General features: G+C 35.5%; 1 protein-coding gene across 5 annotated transcripts in view; it reads right to left on the bottom strand.

Moving 5' to 3' along the window:
• LOC107707484 (protein-methionine sulfoxide oxidase mical2b-like) overlaps positions 1 to 17407 on the bottom strand; it is a 61492-nt gene that overhangs the window by 19189 nt on the left and 24896 nt on the right. For 3 of the 5 annotated variants that reach the window (XM_016511511.1, XM_016511512.1, XM_016511510.1), the window contains exons 6-22: positions 16115 to 16270; positions 15463 to 15563; positions 14225 to 14482; positions 13611 to 13726; positions 13388 to 13514; positions 13215 to 13305; positions 12029 to 12176; positions 11155 to 11354; positions 9413 to 9519; positions 9256 to 9321; positions 9033 to 9164; positions 7330 to 7461; positions 5861 to 6199; positions 3615 to 3719; positions 2296 to 2412; positions 2032 to 2124; positions 1260 to 1364 (exon numbers count right to left, since the gene is read on the bottom strand). In XM_016511511.1, the coding sequence (XP_016366997.1) occupies positions 1260 to 1364; positions 2032 to 2124; positions 2296 to 2412; positions 3615 to 3719; positions 5861 to 6199; positions 7330 to 7461; positions 9033 to 9164; positions 9256 to 9321; positions 9413 to 9519; positions 11155 to 11354; positions 12029 to 12176; positions 13215 to 13305; positions 13388 to 13514; positions 13611 to 13726; positions 14225 to 14482; positions 15463 to 15563; positions 16115 to 16270 (2393 nt within the window). The remainder of the gene's footprint in view (positions 1 to 1259; positions 1365 to 2031; positions 2125 to 2295; positions 2413 to 3614; positions 3720 to 5860; positions 6200 to 7329; positions 7462 to 9032; positions 9165 to 9255; positions 9322 to 9412; positions 9520 to 11154; positions 11355 to 12028; positions 12177 to 13214; positions 13306 to 13387; positions 13515 to 13610; positions 13727 to 14224; positions 14483 to 15462; positions 15564 to 16114; positions 16271 to 17407) is intronic. The other 2 variants (XM_016511513.1, XM_016511514.1) reach the window with 2 other exon arrangements.

Raw genomic sequence — 17407 nt, forward strand, 5'->3', positions numbered from 1 at the left:
CCTTGTTACGTTTCTGGACCTTGATCGTGTTAATTATATTGCTGTCTATGGGAGGGTCAGAGAGCAGGTTTGGTGATATGGGGTGATACCAGGGGTCATATAGCCTATTCCTACATTACTTGAAGCTCCTTGATGGCTAATGTCAAAATCGTAATTGCACAATGTGCAAAATGCTAGACTTCATGTTAAATATTTTTCATAGGTTAGTACTCAAGAGTCTGCACTCAGTTTGTGATATTCCTGTTATACAGTATTTTAGAGTAAACAGTAGGAATGCAACAATACAGTTAGCCCAAGGTTCAATAAATACCTCAGTTTTTTAAACACAGTTTTCAGTTTGGTTCTGATGGTTTGGCACAACAGAGTTCTTTTTAGCGATTTTAAATGCTATTTAAAAAAATAAAACTCCAGTACATTGTTGTACACTGTAGAAAAACATGGATTATCACGTCTACCTTAAATTTATTTTGAGAGAAGTATTATTTTTATAGATTGGCCATTATTTAGTGCTATGAACACATGTAATGTCTGTTTCATTCATACTGGATACTAGAGGGCGCCCCTGCGCAGAAAGTCCACATATGCATCACCGAAGAAATAGAGCTCACGACTCCAGGAAATACCATACACGTGTTTCCTCATCTCAGCGCACGACTCACGGACACACAAACAGAGCCAGTTTGGAGAGAAATAAAAAAAAAACACGGAAAACGCTCTGATTGATTGAACTCCTCATCTTTTTCTGTTGCTTGTTTACTGCGCGTGGACAGGTCACCGGGTTTTTGCGTAGTTTAGAGTGACAAATCGTACCAGCGTACTTTAAGGTCAAAATGCGTACCCGCTACGCAAAATGCGTACAGTTTGGCAGGTCTGCCACCCCAGATTCTGCACATCTTCTGGCCTCTGTCTGTGGACAAAGACTTTCTTAACTACAGAAAATGTCACAAAGTTGTGGCCGTCAACAAAGAACATGCCGTTTTTGCACTTCTTTCCACTTTCTACAGATCACAAGATTGAAACACACCAGTTTACAACAGAAGACAACTGATATATAAAAGAAAACCTCATGACACTGGCCTACATCCTGAGGCTGTAACTTTGCAATACAGACTAAATCTTTGTTGGGAAAAATGAAATGACTTCTGATTCACATAAACAAGAACACGAGGGCTCCTCTAAAAACTTCAGAGGATTCTGTAGCCTGAAGAAATAACCATCTCTTTTAAACATCATCTTGTCCCAGGACACAAGGTGCTTACCAGTGAGAGGGTAAAAGGGTTGTTAGGTCTATGATCGGTCTCATATAAGATGGCCAGTGTAGCTGCTTTAACGCCAATAGCAGAGGAAACCTTTCCCACAGTTCTCTGACAATCAGCAGTGAAGAAATGAAGGGGAAAAGGGAGAATAGAAAAATAAGAAGAAATGTGATAGATATTCAAACCATAGTGGAGAATGATACAGATATGAAAGATTTAGTGGACCCTCTTTAATCAAATTTAAATTAAACTTTAAATAAATTTTACAGTACTTAATTGTATTCTTTAATTGTATTCGTAAACTATTTCTATAGCCCTATTTAATAGATTTCCGCTAACTACACAATATATACAAGGAATACTATATAGAAATATAATACGTTTTACCACCCATCTAATTTCTTCATGTTTCAGGGACTTAAGAAAAAGCAACATATCTTAAAAAGTGTTGTGATCTCTTAACAAACTACTACATAAAAATGACAATTGTGTTCTTTCATGCATTCAATGTGTAGCAAATGTGATGCTCCTTCAAAGGAACGACATGCTCATTTTATAACGTAAATCGTGCAAAAAATGTGTGACCGTTTTTACACTGGCCCTAGTTAGAAATCAATTAATTTTTTGAATTGTACAAAATATGAAAGAAATCATACCTGCTTTATTAATGGCAAAACATCCAAAAGTGTTTATGACATGCAAAGGTTAAGGTCAGTTTGTTGTTTTTATTCAGGCAGTATAAGGACGCACAGCCACAACATAGTTGCTTGAATACCTGTTTGGAGGGGTCAATGCACTCTACACGTCTGATTTCAGAGTGATCTGTGTGCTGAACGTGGTTCAGCTGTGTTTCTGAATCTTCACTGCGCTACAACCAATGGAAAATGCCTTTCAACATTACTTACAGATTCTGATATACAATTTTTTTTAAATTCTGTAATGTGACTCAAACCACAGTCTGTGCAGATAGAGTGTTTATGTAGTCTGAAACAGGACAGCTCCTCTAATTACTATTATTAGTATAATCACAATGTTTTACCTGCTTGTATTGGACTGAAGGAACAGGAGACAGATGACAGGAGAGAGTAGAGCATTCTGGGATAGCCTGAACTGAGAAAGCTTTAGAAGAAGAAACAGCAGAAGAGCTTTCATCTGCCTGTGTCAGGAGAGCAAAGAAGATGTAGAAGAAAAGAAACATTTAAAAAAAGAAATCACAGTCCAAAGATTATTCAGAAACTGAACACTGCAAGATGACAAGAGAAGGACAGATGTAAAATAATGATTTAAAAAAAAACAAATTACCACTACTACTACTAATAAATAAATAATAATAATTATTATAGCTAATACTGAAATACTGCATTATTTTAAATATTTATTGTTATAATAAATAAATAAAATACTACTGCTAACAATAATAAACTATATTGAGCAATAATATTATTGAGTGTAGTTGATATTAAAATATTAATATGTATTATATTAAATATCTCTTTTTATAATTAATAACAATGTCATTAATAAATAAAATATTAAATATTTCGTTATAAAGAAATAAAATACTACTACTACAAATATAATATTAGTTATTATTGTTATTATTGTGAGTGTAGCTAATATTGAAATAATACAATTTTAAATAAAAGATTGTTATAAAAATTAATTAAATCAGTACTTAATATAATACGAAATATAATAATACAATTATAATAATATTAGTGTTTTAATAATATTTTATAATATTCTAATGGAATAATTTTTTTTTAATCAGTTATGAATATCTTACAATATTCATATTGGTCAAAAACCATGAGGATCTGTCTCTCTATAGGAGAGAATGAAAAAGGGAAAGACATACAGACAGAAAGAGAGAACAGAGGACTACATTCAGCAAAGTGGCCAACCGCAACGTGACTATTTTATGCGTTCCTGATTAGTTCTGCTAAAATGAAAGCGTGCTGACCAAACAAACTGTTCTGCATTTCTTCTACCTCAGTTTTTGCATTTAATAATTATATAAGTCAGGATGAAAAAGAAAAGGTCACTGTAAATAAAGCATGGAGAAAGAGAGAGATCACCAATGTTGGCATATTTAAGTCCTTGTTCCTCTGAAGTCCTTTCAAGGGAAAATCCCTTGTGAGGTCAAGTAAGGACAAACAAACTGAGTAGAAAGTGTCCAAAATAAAATGTCATAGATATTGAGGCTATTTTCTGACCAAAAACCAAAACACAACACAAAGTACTTGTTAAAACACACTAAACCAGCCGTTGAAGTTTTGTGAGCACACAGCAAGCAGGGCTGTACCATCATGCTCTAGTATTATGGATGCAATCCAAAAACAAGTCTTTGCTTTTCACCTGAGGTAGAAGTGGTTTGCCAGTGAACAGGCGGCTCAGTTGCTGAGCTCGCACTTTAATGCTCTTTTTGTCGAACTGTCTAGTAATTTCAGCCTGCACTTTTCTCTGCAAAGTATTCAAAGGCAAAAGAGACAGAAAGCATCACAAGAGATAAAGGAAGTAAAACCATGACTGTCCGTAGCAGTAAAGGCCCCAATATACTCAAAACGAAGTTCTTTTTCATTCTTCGTTTAGGGGTAAAACGAAGTTTGAAATACGTGAGCAGCGGTATACTGTTATCGAACATCCCGACGCCGCCCACTCTGATGAAAGCGACGGTTATATGAATATGTAAATACGTGCTGCGCGCTTTCCTCTCAGTAACAAAATAAACACAACAAAAATTTATTAAAAGCATCTGATCATAGCAACATTGGTATTTTTGCACGAGCTCTGCAAATTAGCACTCCCGTGAAGTCACGTCACGTGTATTTATATGGCACTTTATTCAATATATTGCTTAAAACTAAGCAGCAGTATTAAACATGAGAAACGGTGTCAGTGTCTCATCTCATCAGAAGCACAACTTAATTTGCTACTATAAAGCGGCTCTCCACTGTGCGGACATCTCACCCCCAAGGACTCGACAGACGAAATGTACCCAGAGAAGAGTTCCACGTGAAAGAAGGCGGAGCCTCAGCGCACACCTACTATGACGTAATTGTCACGGACCAATGGTAGTACGAAGGTGTTTTGCAGCCAGAACAAACTTTTCCGGAATGTTTGCTTTGGCAAGACGTTTTGAACTCTCAAAACGAACTTCGTTTTGGCCGGATTTTGTTCGAAATTATGCCACATCAGTTCGTTCTTTGATTTCGCTTGAAGTATATCTAGGCCTTAAGAAAACAGATTATTCAAAGTTTACAATAATAAATGTAAAATATTCATGCATGGCATGCAAGCTCAAAATAAATCAGGAAAAAGATCTAGAGTCTGTCCTTATGCTTAATAAGAGTAGTTAAAAAAAATGAAAGCATTAATATTAATATAAATTATTTGAATTTTAATTAACCTAAAAATTATGCAAAAAAAATATTTGGCGTAATAATCTTTACATTTTTCATGAACTGAGAAATCTAAATTCCCTTGATCTTTTGACACAGAGGTCATTGTACTATAAAAACATCCTGTAAGTTTCAGAACTCAAATCTTTTTCGTTAGCCTAAAAACAGCTTATATTGAAGCCAATCTGCCAAAATGACAGCTTGTGGAATGTGCCACTTTATGATGTAATAGTGTGGCTAAACCCCGCCTCCGCAGAAGATGATCAACGCCTGCTTCGACATCACTGCCTGTTTAGCTTTGCTAACTGATTTGCGCATGTAGTGGGTAAATAACGAGAGAGACAATCGCAGGTCTACAAAGAAATCAAACGATAAAAAGGGCCCCAAAAACAACAACACGCTGTTCAGAGCCAAGTTGTGGAAAAACACATTGCATTGCCTTTGCATTGCCTTCCTTCTGATCCCAACATTAAGAAAGAGTGGATGAAGTTTATTTTTGATGAAGTTACAGACCGCGTCAGTAAGAACTTGGTCCTTTGTTCACTTCATTTCACCGCAGATTCGTTTACAAACAAGGCACAATTCGACGCAGGATTTTCAGAAAGACAAACTAAAAGACGATGCTGTGCTGACTATATTGGATCCGACAGTAATGTCGCACCACACAAGTGTGAATAACTGTTTTTATTACATGATCACTATTGCTTCTGTTATTACAGATCGTTTGATATGTACCGAGTATTTATGCGTTTTTAACCTAAATCACAGCAGTGTCCATTTGTAAAGGATGTAGGCTGTCAAACATACACAGCTGTTAGCTAATCATAGCAGTGGGCGTTTACTTCAGAGTTTACAATCCGCCACGCCTACAGAGCTTTCTGATGAGGGGGCTCAAAATAGGACAGAAAATAGCATATTACTTCTAAATTATGATGTTTTTTGATGTAAAAATCTTGATAACATAAGTGTACCATAGAGAACAGTACAAATTAATAAAAAAGGCAGTTCATGACCTCTTTCAAATTAATTTTATGTATTGTTCAGAAAACATTAGTAGCGATTATTTAGAGTGCGTGCAAAACTCATGCTGGGAATGTTATTCTTGGTTACTATGCTGTTGCTAAGATGTTTAAGTGTTTTTTGATATTCAGGCCCCTATTTTAGAAATGTAATAGGTTTGGATTGATGCATCACACCATTCACCTGACTAACTTCCTCTTCCAGCTTCTGTTGGCACTGCAACATTGCGCTCAGGGCTGGCGTGAATGATGGGAGTGAATCTGAGGGGTCTGCCATCAATGAGGGCAGATGAGAATCCGACTGAAGCACTTTGAAGGGAATGTGAGGAGATCTGGGACGAGACTCACTGCTTTGATAACTTGAGGGAATTTCAGTAAGCTGGAGACTATGGTGAATGGCAGTGTTTTTGTGGTTGGACTGGATTTCTTTTTGACCGTGACTGGGCTGGATTTGTAAACGGTGGTCAGAATGATGGGTCTCATTCCTCGTGTGAGATTCCAGCAGTCTAAGATAAGGAGAAGGCTGAAAGGACACGGGTGACAATGTCAAATCTGAAGCCAGATTCATTAAAAAAAATTATTAGGGATGCATGATTTATGTTGGTGCCATATCGGTTATTAGCATATATTACAGATTTTAAAAAAAATGTATTGTATTGGTAGATACTGCATATTTTAATTGTTCATGCTCATTTTCTTTATTTTTACATTTAGATCATATAATGCTTACTAACCTATAGTGAATCTTAGAAAAACACTAATTTAATAACACCGTTAAATAGAATCTTTTACAATATCTTAAAATAAATATCCATTTTCATACTCTTCATAATAATTGTGATGTCTACATTCACTTGTAGCATCAATTTACTTTTGAGTGTTTTATTTTGAATTTATTAAGAAAGTTTTAATTTAAGAAATTATCATTTTACATTTTTAATTTATTAAGAAATAATCAAATTATTTAAAATATATATTTTATTTATAAAATTTGAATATCAGTCATAACGTGAAAATAATATTTGGCACAGGTGCATATATTGCTGCATCCCTAATTTTATTAATTTTTTTTAAGTCAAGAACAGTTTGAATTAAAACTAATTTAATAGCACTGTTAAATTTTTTTATTTTTTTTGCAAATCTCAACATGAATATCCATTTTTCAGTCGGTACATTTTAATGTTGTGATACCTAAATTCACTTGTAGCATCGATTTTAGTTTGAAGTGTTTTATTTTGAAATCATTAAAAAAAGAAGACTAATTTAACTCAAAAAAAAAATAATCTTAATAGTCTATAAAATAGTCTTAGTCTTTAAAAAGAGTTTAAATTCCAACTTTAAATGACTGTTCTAAAAAGAACATACCACACGAATGACATTTAACACGATTTACATAAGTAGGTCGTGTTCCTGGATCAGCATCCACTGCCACATCAATGAACGACTGAATGTGGAAAACCCATACAGAAGGATTGACTGATAGGAATGTTATTCTAGGAAATGTCGATCTAGTGACATTGTCTACTCGTGTAAATCACGTTGCGTCGTGGATGTGTGTCACGTTAGCAGTGGACACACATAATGCAATCAATACACGGCATGAGATTGTGGGTGATGTGGAATGACGGATCTTTCACATGCTACGGAGCATACCTGCCATTTTGGTTTGGGTGGAGGGGGTGCGAGCTGGCTCTTAGGTTTGGCAAACCGTGGGTTTTCTGTCATGTCCAGAGACACAGGTTTGTCAGCAACAGAGTCAGTCTCAGATTCAGTCTCAGATTCAGACTAGTTTCGGTAACATTGCACCCGGGGAAATAGAAAGAGATAGAAAATGCAGAAAGAAACAGGACGGAAAGGAAGAGAAAATCAGAGGAAAGCTAGAAAAGCCACAGAAAAAGGAAAGTAAATGTAAGAGCAGAACAACTGAATGAAACAGCATTAAATGCTTAAAACCACAGACTGGCTTATAATCATCTCGACAGCACTGCAAAGAAAGTTCATTAGCTATTCATATTCAGTTATGGAGTATTAACACTCCATGAGTGACCTACATCCTTTAAGCCTATAATTGAGCAGCCAGACCATTTAACGACCACTGCTAATCTCAAAAAGGAAAGTTTGCAGAAAAAAAAACAGCAGGACGACTGTGAAAAATCACAATTACACTGCATTAAGGGATTACAACTAAAGACAAAACATTCATTTTTCTGATTTCAACTTTTTCTGTAAATAATACTATACATACTTCCTGAAAATCTGTTCCAAACCTTCATAAAATTTGTGCCAGGAACAATAGAAATGTTATTTGTTTTTGTTGACTGGTTCATGTGGTTAGTTTTAGGCTAATCTTAATTTTCTAAAATTGACTAGCAAAACATGTGTCATTTTAAGTGTTACCAATTAGTCACTGATAACACTTTACAATAACGTTTAACTCAATAACATTATTTAATACACTACATTTTAATATACTTTATAATTATACTATTGTATAATTTATTATTTTATTATTATGAAGGTTTATGTAATCTATAAATATACAATTGTCATTTATGTAAGCTCATAATAAATTAATATATGGTAATTTATACGTGAATTAGATAATTAGATAATTAAAAAATGTATATTGAGAAATAACATTAATCTAGATTATTAAATGCTGTAAAAGAAAAGTGTACTTAATGAATTATACTTAAAGGGGTCATATGATGCGATTTCAATTTTTCCTTTCTCTTTGGAGTGTTACAAGCTCTTGGTGCATAAAGAAGATCTGTAAAGTCTCAAAACCAAAGAGATATTCTTTATAAAAGTTAAGAGTTAACCACGCCTACCTAAAACGGCTCGTTCTAACACGCACCTATTGTTAACGAAGTCAAGCTTTTTCTGCCAACAACCCACCAAAAAAAAAAAAAAAAACTAAATTCACAGCATTAATCTTACACTTTCTTCTTTGACAAACTAAAGTCATGTTTTGAAATGCACTGTCATGCATCCAAATTGAAATATTCTGCATCTGATGAAGCAGAGGATTTACTTTCGCTGTACAAAGACAGGTATTCATACGGGATTACAGGCACGTTCAGGATCTGGATTAGATCAGAGATCCCTGCTGCTCGTTCTACTGAATCCAGAGTATCAGTACCACATGAGCAGTTTACAGACTACGTTTCTGAAATACTAAAACGACCAACTACAAGACAAAAGAAGAGTCCACAAAGAGGCTCAATATACATCCTGTTATCTTTTCAGCAGCTAAGGCTTAGGGGATCGTGAGGATCATTGATGTAGTAATATCTCCTGATGGACACTGGCTGCTTTAAAAAAAAAAAAAGAAGAAAAGAGAAGTGGAGCCGTACCTGTCTGCGCACACCACAGCTTGGTGCGTTCTCCTCAAACCTGGCCAGCAGTTGAGTTGCCATGAAGCGCACCTTATTTTCCTTCTGTTCCTCTCTCTCACCTACAGGGGGCGCACTCTGATTGGGCATTAACTGGGGGAAGAAACAGACCAATTAGAGGAAGCAAAGTAATAAACTGTGGATGTTTAGAAAGAAGACATATAGGGCATATAAGTTAACATACCTCCTCCAGATGACTGCTGGCCTTCTTCCTCTTTTTGTTGTCATTGTCTTCCAACTTTTTATCAACCTTGGGATACAGAAGTGGTAGTGTTTTACATTATTAGGTTTAGCTGTTGGCTCAGTTTATATTAGTTAAGTAAATAGGGCAAAAATGCTACCTTTGGTATTCTCTTCCGAGGCAGTGCTTGATTTATCGAGCTGTAAAGAGAGTTTGTGGTCTTTGATGAATAGTCTTCATTATTTGCATCAGTCTCTTTGGGTACACCTGCAAACACAACACAAAAATCTTGTTTTGTATCATACTCTGGTGTGCAACTGAACAGGAAATATAATAATTCCTTATATTATAAATTAAACAATTAAATATATAAAAATGTATAATAATAATAATAGTAGTAGTAATAATTAGAATATAATATATATGAAATATATAATATATACAAATTGTATATTATAAAACTCATAACTATTTAATATTCATAATTAACTATTACATAAACTGTTTTTAGATTGCATGCACTAATAAAAAAATACTGCCAGCAGCAAATATTAAATTCTACCTATTAAATTCAATGAAACACCTTGAACCATTATAAAACGCTGCAGCTTATGTGCTTTTTAAAGGTAATGTAACACAATTTTATTTTTAATTTCTTTTAAGTTGGAGAATTCTCAAAATGAGAAAACTCGTGCACAGCAGATGCACAAATGCACACTGTCAGCAAAGACACAGCCTCACAATCTGTAAGTTACATCAGTATGCCAACATTTTTAAAATGCCTTACTCTGAGTCATGCAGCTTTTACTTTTACATTTAATCATTTAGTTATTTAATCATTTAGCAGACGCTTTTATCCAAAGCGATAGCATGCAGTGCTATCCAGGCCAATATATGAAAAACTCTTCCTCAACATGATAGTTGCCCAATGCAACATTTTATCTATATCTGAAAACAGAGTTTTATGACAAATGTTGAATTTTTGGTGGTCCAGTTATGGACAAGCTGCTTTAACAGTCTTTAAATGGTGGCACTGGAGATCTTCACACACTTTATTTGGAATAAACTATATTTAAGAAGAGTTTTTGGGCAGTTCTCTTTTTTAAAAATCCAGACTTCATTTGAAGGCACATTAGTACATTTAGGGGTGGGCGATATGACCTAAATCTTATATCATGATATGAGTGATTTTATTTCACGGTCATGATATACATCACGATATAGTTATTTCTGCTTGAAATAAGGTCTTTATGATATACATTTTTTTTAAATTTCATAATTCTTGTCAAACGAATACTAGCTAGGGCTGACAATAATTCAAAATCAATATATATCGCGATATAATTTTTTTCAATTACGGTGATGATTTTTAAACACATTTCTGATATTTCAATTTACATTACCAGTGTTTCCCATACATTGATTTATTTGTGGCGGCCCACCACAATATCAACACTGACTGCCACAAATAGATTTGACAAAAGGCTTTGACAGTTTGACTTTGTTGAATAATGCACTGCACATTTCAAAATCAAAATCAGGCGCGGGTGTTTTATATGAATGTATCTTTAAAGGGAACTGAGTGTCTTCAGAAACGTTTCGATGGCATTTTCATTTTATCTGATAAAGTAGCGTTTATGAGCGGAGCTCTGCTTTGTTTACAGTCGTTACCGGGGAAACCGCCGTTTCTGCAGCGGCAAAAGGACGATAGTGCAAAATCTCTACTGGTTGACAAAATTCTACCAGTTAATCGTGTCTACCGGTATATCGCCCACCCCTAAGTACATTTATGACATATTTCAGGCTTCAGAATTATACTACATGACCGATACAACCCAAATGAAGACTTTCAAACTTAATTTGGTTTTTTTTATTGAGGTACTACAGTATGGAAAGCTCTACCTGTGATGGATAGAAACGAGTTGCGGAACATCTCGTAAAATTTGGAGAGGTAGAGCACCATAATGAGCTTGTCTGGCCCCCGTTCGGCATTCATTTCCTTTCCTGTGGTGACTGGCTGGATTCCAAACTCCCTCTCTGCCACGTCAAATGCCAACTGGTTGTTTTTAGCGCAATCTGCCTCGTTCAGGGAGTCAAAATCACTTAAGGAAGAGATAAAGAGAGGAAGAAGAGACCACAAAAGTGAGATAAATAGGCAGATCAAATAAGGGAAAACGGGGGCAAGAAAGTCCATATCAGTTCTGGATGCCACTCCACTGTGCTGAGAACCTGTGTTCATGCAATCTGTATCCTTGGTGATGCATAATATTTGTCAAAAACCCTCTCACAGAATGGTGTGATGATTGGACGAGCTGATTTATAATGAGTCACATCTCGCCGACACATTTTCTTTCACATCCAGAAGGGACGGCAAGATTTATGACAAAAAGTGTGAAAATTATGATGTAATTGCCGATGTAAATCATGATGCAGTCTCTACAGAGACAGGGAAGAACATCACACAGCATGTTTTTCTTCCTCTTTCTTTTGGTCAAATAAATGTTTCACCTCCCTATTGGTCCCTTTTGATACATTCATCTTATTGAAGTGAACTGAACTACTTTCACTAAGCTGCAGGAGAAGCGAAGTTGAAATATCAAAGCTATTGTCCTTTAGTACAAGCAAACAACTTGTTTTGATGGCTTAGAGGAGGTGGTACCGCCACGCGTTAGATCAAAGAGCCACCAAATAATGGAGCATTTGTCAAACCGTATGAGGGTGCGATCATGGAACTGAATGAAAATGATAGCCAGTTTGTGTGTCAGGTCTTGCTCACATGAGGTCCGGCCGCTGACGGTGAATGAGGGCGCACAGAGCCAGGCCGCTCCTCCAGGAGGTCGTAAGGTCAGTCACATCCACCCCCCTGTAGCCCTGGGTCTGCTTCTGACACCACAGCAGCAGCCGGCTGGGACGCACCTCTGACTCTGAAATCAATACGTACAATCATTAGGAGCTTTACAGTGAAATTTGTATTGTAATCCAATATACATGTATTCACAGACAGCCAAAATGTTGAATGTTGACAAATAAGACAGCTCTTTATAATACCTGCCAGTGATAAACACTACTGTTCAAAAGTTTGGGGTCAGTAAGATTTATTTTGAAAGAAATTAATACTTTTATTCAGCAAGGACACATTAACTTGATAAAAAAAACAATAAAGACATTTATAATGTTACAAAACATTTCTATTTAAAATAAATATTGTTCTTTTAAACTTTCTATTCATCAAATAATTTAATTAAATAAAAAAGTTTTTTTTTATTATGGTCAACAAATAAATAAAGTGGTCTTGTATTACCCTAAAGGGGTGTGTATGTGTTTAATCTGTGACAAATTGCTTTTGTAAGTTGCTTTAGTGTCTCCTAAATGCATGCATATATATATATATATATATATATATTCATCTCATTACAGTGTGAGTGATAAGATTCACTAAAAGTCTACACACGCTTTTGTTGACCCTTTCGTCATGTAACATGACACTTTTGATTGAGTAGAGGGTGTGGAAATCTTTGTTCCTTTGAGGCCACATCCAGGTGAGCCAGTATAAAACAAATATGGATCTTGTGGCATCACTACATCATATTTTCTAATTGTAGTAAAATGAAACTGAATGAGATTTTGAGAGTTGGGTTGAGTGGAAATATGACACCAATCCTATGTTGTGATTATGAAACAAGTTCAATTTTTCAATATGGAGTTTTATAAAGAGCTTTTTTGTCAAGAGTAGCATGATCAAGGGGAACATGCCAGGGGAATCATTACCTGATATTGCTTTCTTTTTCCATCAATTTTAAGTGGAAATGCAGAAATAAGACAAAATTGCAAAGCAATTGCAGGGATTGCTTGAATTTGCATTGATTCTTGTGATTGCAGTCCCTGAAAGGACTGTTTCAACAAAACAGAATCAGGCAGTCACATCTGCTGCCATCTTCATAAGACACACATTTTGAATCTACCTCGTCTGGAGATGTTTACGGATGTGCGTGTGGGTCCACTGCGCTCCAGAGAACTCAAGCCCTGCTCGCCGTTAATGTACAGATGCCGCACCTGAGACAGGAAGTTTAGCATTTACAGGAGGAAGACAGATGCATATGGATCTATGTATAGTGATAATGTGTGTCAGTCTCACCTGATGTGGTCGTACGCAGGTGGAGTTGAGGTTGGGGTAGCGTGTGGCTGGGTCTATGGTGTACTGCTCAAAGTTTTTTGAGATGTTTTCTGCGGTCGTCTGAGGCAGCAGCCTGTAGATGCTCTCCCTATAATGAACAAACAAAGAGGACATTGGGTCATGACAAACAAATTATTAAAAAACATGACCAAATGTTTCATTGGTTGATGGAGTGTGTTCGCACCTCTCTGACAGAAGATCAAGGGGTTGTTTGCCCTGAGCCCAACCCTTTATCATCCACGCTGTGTCAAAGGCAGCCAGAAACCCTCGAGCACATCCTGTCCCCATGGGCCAGAAAGGCTGGAGACCAATGAGACAGAGAAAAACACTGCATGTTTACAGGGCACTCTAAACAAAATGCTGTACGGTCAACAGGCATGTTGAAATAATCAGGAATTTTTAAACCTTAAGTAAACTATGTTTTCCTGTGTGTAATTTTAGACATACTGTGGGGTCAAAGTGTTCAAGATGATTAAAAATCAAGGATTTAATTTTTTTAAACCACAAAATAAATGGAAATTTTTGGAATGTTTAAACTTAAAAGAAAGAAAGAAAAAGTTAACATTTAAAATGACTAAATATTTAAGTTTTATGCAGTTTAAGAGCTGCTGTTATTAAAGCAAAAGGAGGATAAAGATATCCTAAAATTTATGTTAGTCTTACTAATGTTATGATAACATACAATACATAATTAATTCAAGATATATATAATAATACATTTTTTTTTAATTCTAAATAAATTAGAAAAACTGATAAAATAAAAAAATTTAACTAGATATGGCATATGATGACACCCACCTCTAGAAGACTATCTCCAACCAGCGCCACCAGCATCTGATGGCCGTTCTTTTCCCTCACAAGCGCAGCGTTCTCTGAGGCGTACATGCAGGTGAAGTCAAACATAGCTACATCTGACTGGCTGTAGTGGTTGATGGCGTAATCCAAAGAGGGAAGCTGGTAGTTTGTGCCAAAATCTGCAGCCTCACGGGCGTATGAGAGCAAAGCTTCTTGGTTTACGTTGTCGCTCGCCAACAGCCGCTCGGTCTCAATATAGTCCTGGGAAAGGAAAAAACTACGTTTTAAATGGAAAACATACTCCCGTCTGTCCTACATAGTTTTAAATTGAAAATTATGACAAAAAAATATATATTTTGAAATGTAAATTTCATTTTTTATTTTAATTACAAAAATATCTATGGTGTATGTTTTGAAATGTGCACTTGCGCTATAATTGTTTAAAATATTTTTTCTATATTTTTTTATATTTTTATATATTATTTTACATTTCAATTTATATTATTTAGTGAAATGCAGTTAAGTATCTAAATAATTTTTAGGGCAACTGAGATAAGTTTAGATGCACATGCAGGATGTTAAGTAATCACAAAAAATCCTATCAAGGCATGTCAAAACAATAGGGCAAATTTGAATGCAACAAGTAGCTTAAAGTTAAGTGGACTGCACAGCAGCAGCATCATCATCATTATGTTGGAGTGATGAGCTGGGTTTTTACAGTCTCCACTGTGAGTACCAGGGCTGCTGTTCAAGGGTGTGAGTTTAAAACTCCAGACAAACGCCAAACACTCAAAGAGCTTCAATCACTCAGCTGCTGTGCTGTACTATCCTGTATCATACTCTGAGAAACTATGTCTGACACAGATGCCAGCACAAGGCTTCCTGATTTCTTTTCACAATAAACACAAAATAGTTCTCTCTAATGCTTTCAGAGAGCAAAATACTTTGTAACGTCTATCATAGGATGACTAATATTTGCCATAGGACACACAAATGATTGTTTTTACATAATGGTGAGGACCATTTTTGTTATTGTTTGCAATTTAAGCTCATTATAATTATTAAAGGCTAACTCTAATCCTAACCTTACCACTAAAAGAAAACATTGTCAAAAATTTAAAAAATAAGTACATTACATAAATTAAATACAACTAAACAGCACTATAACAAATACTACCATGATGTATACAAATATATAAAAATCTATAAAATTACTAAATGTTACTAAAATATTTACTCACATTGATGATCACACCCTTGTCCAGCAAGCTTTGTTTCTTTGCAGTCATGACAAAGTAGTGCGTGTTGTCCTTGTAATAGACAATGTTTTCCAAATCAATGCCTGTACAAAAGATAAATGAGGTCCATTAGCATGATTGTGCGACTATTTTTGTTGCTAGTGTTTTATTAATCGCTGTGTACAATGAATTAAGCTCTATTATTAACTTTGATGAGAGCATATTCAAGATGGCATCTGTCTCAGAAGATGAGTACAATCCAGTTTTGCTCACTTTAAAGGGTTATTCAAAAATGAAAATTCTGTCATTAATTACTCACCCTCGTGTTGTACGAAAGCCGTAAGACCTTCGTTCATCTTCGCTTGTGGACGTGCGTTCACGACAGTATCATGCTTGTGACTACTTTGTCGATCATCTTGGTACTTTTCTGGACCTTGAACGTGGTAGTTACCTTGCTGTCTATGGGAGGGTCAGAGAGCCCTCATGTTTCATCAAAAATATCTTCAATTGTGTTGGAACCATTACACACTGATGCTAATAATGTGATTTGTAATTTTTTTATATAATTTGTATTTTAAAAACATTAAGGAACATGTCATCATATTTAAAGAATGCAGCCAGATTTTGTTTCCGTCATGCAGGAGCTTCACCACACCGGTCTCCTCCTTGAGCTCCAAGAAGAACTTCTGATTGAAGATGAAGGCCACTCCGCTGATCTCCTCCACTTTGGCCTCAGCTGTCGTGTTGCGATTGACAAAGTTTGCAGTGATGGCGATTGCTAGCTTCCCTCTAAACTCCTTTCTCTTGAAGCCTAGAGCAGAGAGCAATATAATGCTTTGCATTCATGGTTTTCATTTAGAGTTGATTGCTAACAGAAGCAGCACTATTCTTATTGCTCACCCTTAGCGGGTTTTTTTTTTTTGGAGTGTGCTATTACTTTTATATCTGATCCAGCTTTGTTGTCGCATGGCAAACTATAAAACATGCAACTTATTGACAACTGCACAGCAACAAGCATTCAGAACATATTGGCAGCATCTGTACAAATGTAGTTTTAAACAAAATTTGAGAGCAGACCATGAATATTATTTCCCAAAATTTTAGATATTTAACCTTGAATCAAAAAAAAAAAAAAGATTTTTTTAGTGACAAGTATGAAATAAGATGCAAGGTGCTTTAAAACAGTCAATATATATATTTTTAAATCAATAGATAAAGTAATTGCTAAGGCAGCGTATATTTGCAAAAATAAAAGTGCAAGACCTTTCAGGTCACGCTGACCTGTGCAAAACAAAAGCGTTTGCACAACAACAAATTACACAATATAGTCTTTGCACTTATAATCAGTAATATTTACTTTTCATGTTAGCACTTATACACCAAGTGTTTGTTTACCACCACTACCCCAAATGTAAAAAAAAAACAAAAAAACAAAAAAGTCAAGCCTGGGTGTAATTTAGCACAGCATGGTTCAAAGGTTTCTTGTTCTAACTTGGAGAGCCGATTAAAGTCTGATCTAGGATCTGTTCTTCTGCTCAATGTCTGTGAGCTCCACTAGAGTCTAACTGTGAACAGCAGGAAGCAATGAAAGGAGTCCCGCTCCACCCCTCCTGTAGTGAGTTAACAAACTTCCTGTCAAACACAAAGAGCTGACCCGTTTTCTCAAGGAATGAATGTAGGACGGACAGTTTTTGGACATTGGAGTCACTGGGGCAATTTTCTTGACTAAGTGAGCATGTTAAAGCCTTTTAGCAGGTTTATTATGCTTGAGAGAGCCAAATCTCATAAGATGAAAATATTCCAGCCGGAAGGAGCTAAATATGTGCCATTCACAGACAATTGCCGTGTGTATTTCTTTTCTTCTAATAAATACTTGAATACTCAAAATTAGTAATTATCTATATTATATTATATTATATATATATATATATATATATATATATATATA

The sequence above is a fragment of the Sinocyclocheilus rhinocerous genome, unplaced genomic scaffold, assembly GCF_001515625.1.
Source record: "Sinocyclocheilus rhinocerous isolate Xijiao unplaced genomic scaffold, SAMN03320098_v1.1 scaffold534, whole genome shotgun sequence".
In the NCBI taxonomy this organism is placed as follows: domain Eukaryota; kingdom Metazoa; phylum Chordata; class Actinopteri; order Cypriniformes; family Cyprinidae; genus Sinocyclocheilus; species Sinocyclocheilus rhinocerous.